Genomic DNA, 6,290 nt, shown 5'->3' with positions numbered 1-6,290 from the left:
AGAGAGAGAGAGAGAGAGAGAGAGAGGAGAGAGAGAGAGAGAGAGAGAGAGAGAGAGAGAGAGAGAGAGAGAGGGAGGGAGAGAGAGGGAGGGAGGGAGGGAGGAAGAGGGAGAGAGGGGGGAGAGGGAGAGAGAGGGAGAGAGAGAGAGAGAGAGAGAGGGAGAGGGGAGGGAGAGAGAGGGAAGGAGGGATAGAAAGAGAGAGGGAGCAAGAAAGAGTGACAGAGAGAGTGAGAGAGAGAGACTGCTTCATCAAACTCATCGCATGCTACACACACACTGCGGTGTGTGTGTGTGTGCGTGTGTGTGTGTGTGTGTGTTGCAGACATTGAGTGATTGACAGTTGTATGTTAATTACAAGCGTGACCCTTAAAAAAATAAATAAAAACATCAATATGATTCTGTCCATCTGCTCGGCTCGTTATGAAGAGGAGATGGAAATCAAAAGTATTGATGAAGAGGAGGAAGATGAGAGGGGGAGGAGGAAGATGAAGAGGGGGAGGAGGAAGATGAAAAGGAGAAAGTGAGACAGCAAAATGGATTAAAGGATGGAGGAGGAGAGGAAACGGACATAAAGAGGAAGAAGTGACAGGAAAGAGAAAACAAAACGTGTGAACAACAAAAAGAAGAGATGAAAGGAGGAAGGAATGAAAGAATAAAGGACAAGGAAAGAAAGACAGGAAGTCAGGACTCAAGGAAGGAGGGAAGATCAGCTGAGAGGTGAACTGATGATAAAAGAGGTGAACAAGAGAAACGAAAAAACCTTCAAAATAAAGAAGAAATGAGGAAGAGGAGGAAGAGGAGGAGGAGGAAGATGTTGGTGTGATCACTGGTCGGAACACGGACCAGCATGCACTGGGGCAGCGCTCAGCCTCTTTGATGTCGCCCCCGCGGCCTGCTGGGAGCCGCGGCTCAGCATCACGCCTCCGATCGCGCTTCATCTCGTCCTCCTGCCGCGCCGATAATTACCGCTCAGCTGACGGCGCGTTCTGAAGGACGGCGCTGAACGATCCGGACGGCGGCTCCCGGCGGGCGGCGAGGAGTAATACGCTACCGCTAACAGCGCCGCAACACGCTGACAAAACGATACGAAAACCTGCTGCAGCAAATCAGCTACTGGAGGAAGATGCTCTATAATCTGCTTTTAGAGGAGGAAGATGCTCTATAATCTGGATGTTATGGGAGGGAGAAGCTCTATAATCTGGATGTTAGTGGAGGGAGGTGCTCTATAATCTGATGTTAGGGGAGGGAGATGCTCTATAATCTGGGATGTTAGAGGAGAGAAATATGCTCTATAATCTGGATGTTAGGGGAGAAATATGCTCTATCATCTGGATGTTAGAGGAGAAATATGCTCTATCATCTGGATGTTAGAGGAGGAAGATGCTCTATAATCTGGATGTTAGAGGAGGACGATGCTCTATAATCTGGATGTTAGGTTGGTTAAAATGCTCTATAATCTGATATTAGAGGAGGAAGATGCTCTATAATCTGGATGTTAGAGGAGGAAGGTGCTCTATAATCTGGTGTACGAGGAGGGAGATTCTCTATAGTCTGATGTTAGGGGAGGGCGATGCTCTATAATCTGGATGTTAGAGGCGGAAGATGCTCTATAATCTGGATGTAAGAGGAGGAAGATGTTCCATAATCTGGATGTTAGGGGAGGGAGATGCTCTATAATATGGATGTTAGAGGAGGGAGATGCTCTATAATCTGATGTTAAAGGAGGAGGATGCTCTATAATCTGGTGTTAGAGGAGGGAGATGCTCTATGATCTGATTTTAGAGGAGGGGGTGCTCTATAATCTGATGTTAGAGGAGGGAGATGCTCTATAGTCTGGATGTTGGAGGAAGGTGCTCTATAATCTGGATGTTAGATGAGGAAGATGCTCTATAATCTGGATGTTAGATGAGGATGATGCTCTATAATCTGATGTTAGAGGAGGGAGATGCTCTATAATCTGGATGTTAGAGGAGGAAGATGCTCTATAATCTGGATGTTAGCGCTTCTTGATTTTAATAAAAAAAGGCTTGATAATCCAACAAGGAGAAGAACCAGTTGAGATTAATCTCCTGGAGTCTCTCGCAGCTCGTTTGCAGACATCAGTTATGAACGACGGCAGAAACTCGAGATGCGACAGAATTTCCTGCGTCCGCAAACATTTTGCTGGGTTTTCAGGTGAGACGGACAATTTTCCACAGCGGGCTTCGTTATTCGATCCCTGAACGTGTCTGGGCCGCCGCCGCTGCCGCCGCCAAATTAAAGAACCGGAGGGGAGCAAAGTTTGATTAGAAATTCATTTAAATTATTTTTAATAGAAAACATGGAAGCTGGTGTGGAGGAGAGGCTGCCGCTCGCCGCCGCTCGCTGCTGCTGCTCGCCGCCGCTCTATACTTCTAATGAGCAGGAAACGTCCCGTCAGGCTGAACACAGGAACTGAACTCTGACGTTTCTCAGCAGATGAAGGTTGTGACGCTGCGTTCATGTAAATATAACAGATTTAAAAATCTCCTGAAGTTCATGTTGAAGTTGAACCAGATCTTTAAGGCCGAGATGAACGTTGTTTCCTAAACTAGTCAACGATTTCAATCATTAAATGTTCCTGGTTTAATTAACAGAAGAACTTCAGTCTGAATAGATTTTCTGCTCCAGAGAGTCAAAAAGTGTCAGGCTGGTTTTTGTTTGTTTTCCTGCTTGTGAACTCTTCAATGTTCAATGTTCATTCATAAAATCAGATCAATTCTTTTCTTAAAAACACATCGAATAAATTACAACAATAAGAAAACTGAAGCCTTGTAATTTAACTGCATGTTGTTATTAATTACTATTATTATATTATTATTATTATTATTATTATTATTATTATTATTATTATTATTCAATTACACAAGAACATTTAATTTAAGTTTATTACTACTACTAGAACAAAATAATAATATTAATAATAAAATAATAATGATTTAATTGAATAACTCAAATACAACAAATAAACAAATTCCAAACAAACTAATAATGCAAATGTATTATTATTATTATTGATTTGATGTTAATTGAAAGAAAAATATTATAGATTAAACAAATCAGACTTAATTAACATACAAACTAATCGTGATTAACAATATCAATTATAATAATAATTAGAAGAAGAAGAAAAATACACATTTTTAATTATATAATTTAAAAGTGTAATATTAATCATGAATAAAATCATCCAATAAAACTGAGTTCATGACTTTCCAGCTCAAATCAGTGGATCTATTTATTGTGTGTGAGCAGCAGTGATCCGACGCCTCGCCACTCAACTTCGAAATGTACTTCCTGTGTCCCCCCCCCATACACACACACACACACACACACACACACATACACACACACACACCCCTCCCCCCACGCTGTTTATCTAAAGAAACACAGAAGAGGAGACGAACACCCCGCCGCCTCTTTATCCTCCGAGCTGTCGGTGGGCGTCCCTGCGTTCCCCCGCTGGGCCAATCAGACGATTGCTGATGTGAGTGTGTGTCTGTCTGTCTCCCACAGCTCGCAGGCAGACACACACACACACACACACACACACACACACACACACACACACACACACACACACACACACACACACAGGTCACATGACGCACACAGGACACTTATCTAACCAGCCTTCTTTACTTTCTGTTTGGGTTTGAATGCTCTTCAGGCCTCACGCCACACGCAGCGCAATCACAATCTTTAGGCGTCTGCGTACGTATGGACGTTTTCACGCCGACGTGACGAGGACGCTGATTCGGCGAGGACGGCGCCGCCGCACATCACAAATGATGTGGAGGTCAAGGTCGAGCCGACGGCGGTCCAGACGGTCAAAGGGGGACCGGCTGGAGAAAAACATAAAATATTCATGTCCGACCGCGGACACAGCAAGGAGAGAGAGAGAGAGAGAGAGAGAGAGAGAGAGAGAGAGAGAGAGAGAGAGAGAGAGAGAGAGAGAGAGAGAGAGAGAGAGACAGAAAGAGAGGAGACAGACAGAGAGGAGACAGACAGGGAGAGAGCGAGAGAGAGAGACAGACAGAGTCAGAGAGAGAGAGAGAGTGAGAGGAGAGACAGACAGAGAGAGAGAGGGAGAGAGAGAGACAGAAAGAGAGACAGAGACAGAGAGAGAGACAGACAGACAGAGAGAGAAAGAGAGAGTGAGAGAGACAGACAGAGAGAGAGAGGGAGAGAGAGACAGACAGAGACAGAGAGAGAGAGAGAGAGAGAGAGGAGAGACAGACAGAGAGAGAGAGGGAGAGAGAGACACACAGAGGCAGAGAAGAGAGAGAGAGACAGAAACAGAGAGGGAGAGAGAGAGACAGACAGAGAGAGCGAGAGAGAGACAGACAGACAGAGAGAGAAAGAGAGAGAGTGAGAGAGACAGACAGAGAGAGAGAGGGAGAGAGAGACAGACAGAGACAGAGAGAGAGAAGAGAGAGAGAGACAGAAACAGAGAGGGAGAGAGAGAGACAGACAGAGAGAGAGAGAGAGCGTGAGAGAGAGAGAGGAGAGACAGACAGACAGAGAGAGCGAGAGAGAGAGAGAGAGAGAGAGAGAGACAGACAGACAGACAGAGAGAGCGAGAGAGAGAGAGAGAGACAGAAAGAGAGGAGAGACAGACAGAGAGAGAGAGCGTGAGAGAGAGAGAGGAGAGACAGACAGACAGAGAGAGCGAGAGAGAGAGAGAGAGAGAGAGAGAGAGAGAGAGAGAGACAGAAAGAGAGGAGAGACAGACAGAGAGAGACTTTAGAAACACAAACGTCCAGATGAGTTTGGAAACTCAACAAAAGGAGAAACTAGAGAAGCAGATATTTGGATAAGAAGTTAAATCCAGTTCCTTTTTCAAAAAGTTACTTGGTAAAGTTCCCTGTAACGGTGATTCCAGGATTACTGAGGCGCCGCCTGCAGTAAACAGGAGTTCAGTGAAACGGTAACAGTGGAGGAGCTGAAGCTCTGTGTGTGTGTGTGTGTGTGTGTGTGTGTGTGTGTGTGTGCGTGCGTGCGTGTGTGTGTGTGTGTGTGTGTGTGTGTGTGTGCTCACTACATCATTTTAAAAACCTTGATGCTAAAACACCAAACCTTTCTTCAGTAAACAGACTGACTCAGTGTGAAGAACTCCGGGGGACCAGAGCTTCATTTTAACACTCATTAGTTTTTATCTATGCAAATTGTCGGTAATTATATTTTTTAGATGTATATCTAATCTAAATAAAGGGGAAATGTGAAGAGAACCAGAAATAATCTCTGGACTCATCGTGTCGTCGACCTGACTGCCTGAAGGGGGCGCCAGCCCGTGTTGTGCTCCTGCACAGACCTCCTGCAACATGAGGAGGAGACGCAGAGCGGTCCGTGCGTGCGTGCGTGCGTGTGTGTGTGTGTGCGTGTGTGTGTTAGACTTTCCAAAATAAAAGTTTCCACTTCAGAACAAAAGCCTGAAATGAGAAACATTTTGAACAAACGACTGAAGCTAAAACGTGTCGCCGCTCTTCATCTCATTGCAGCTCGACTGATCGGAGGGTCGTCATTGATCCCTGAAGGCAGACCCGACCGGAGGAGCCGGAGGTGTTTGGAGAAGGAATAAAACCCAGAGAGGGAAATAAAAGCAAACAATGAAAAAGAAGATTTAAAGCAGCGGAGCGTCTCGATCGTGGCTAATTAAAAGGAGCACGAGGGGAACGAATCCCCAGAGCTATTGGCATTTCACCATATTCGATATGACAGATATGACTGATTAGTTCACCGGGCAGCCTCATCAATAATCTGCCTGCCAATCAAACGTGACCTTTAGCAGAGAGGTGATGAATTAACGGGGCCACGGGACGATCCAATACCAGCCCTCCAATCCATCACCGCGGCCACGGCGGAGCCGGCCGGCCGGCGAAGGTTCAGGCTGTCATCCTGCGTCAGGATTAAAGTGCAACAGTTCGTCTGCTCTGGAACAATACCTCGATCTTCCTCCACACGCTGGGGTCCTTGTCCTGTCTCTGGATGTCCTCCAGAAGCCGCTGCACCAGCATCGCACATCCCCGCCCGTCCACAGGGGGCGCCGTGGGCCGGTGGTCTGCCGACCTGCGGCCCTCGTCGTCCTCGGACTGCAGGTCGCTGAGCGGGCCGGACTCGAGGCTGCCGTCCAGCGAGGCCGCCATGTCGCTGGAGGAGGAGGGGCTGAAGCAGGACGCCGGGTTCCGTCTGTACCGAGGCTGCAGGAGAGAACAGAGGATTGTTCTGAACAGATATAGAGCGGCACGGTGGGGGAGTGGTTCGCATGG

At 46.6% G+C, this 6,290-nt stretch overlaps 1 protein-coding gene across 1 annotated transcript in view; it reads right to left on the bottom strand.

Annotated features, from left to right (window-relative positions):
* The window catches only part of akap6 (A kinase (PRKA) anchor protein 6), a gene marked incomplete at both ends in the record, with an annotated part of 133,281 nt that overhangs the window by 108,294 nt on the left and 18,697 nt on the right, over window positions 1–6,290 (bottom strand). The window contains one exon of the mRNA XM_080479808.1: window positions 5,967–6,221. Coding sequence (XP_080335934.1) covers window positions 5,967–6,221 — 255 coding nt within the window. The remainder of the gene's footprint in view (window positions 1–5,966; window positions 6,222–6,290) is intronic.

Source organism: Lipophrys pholis (assembly GCF_963383615.2).
Source record: "Lipophrys pholis genome assembly, chromosome: 14".
Classification (NCBI taxonomy): domain Eukaryota; kingdom Metazoa; phylum Chordata; class Actinopteri; order Blenniiformes; family Blenniidae; genus Lipophrys; species Lipophrys pholis.
The sequence above is the reverse complement of the archived record's forward strand: the minus strand, read 5'-3'. Positions and strand labels throughout refer to the sequence as shown.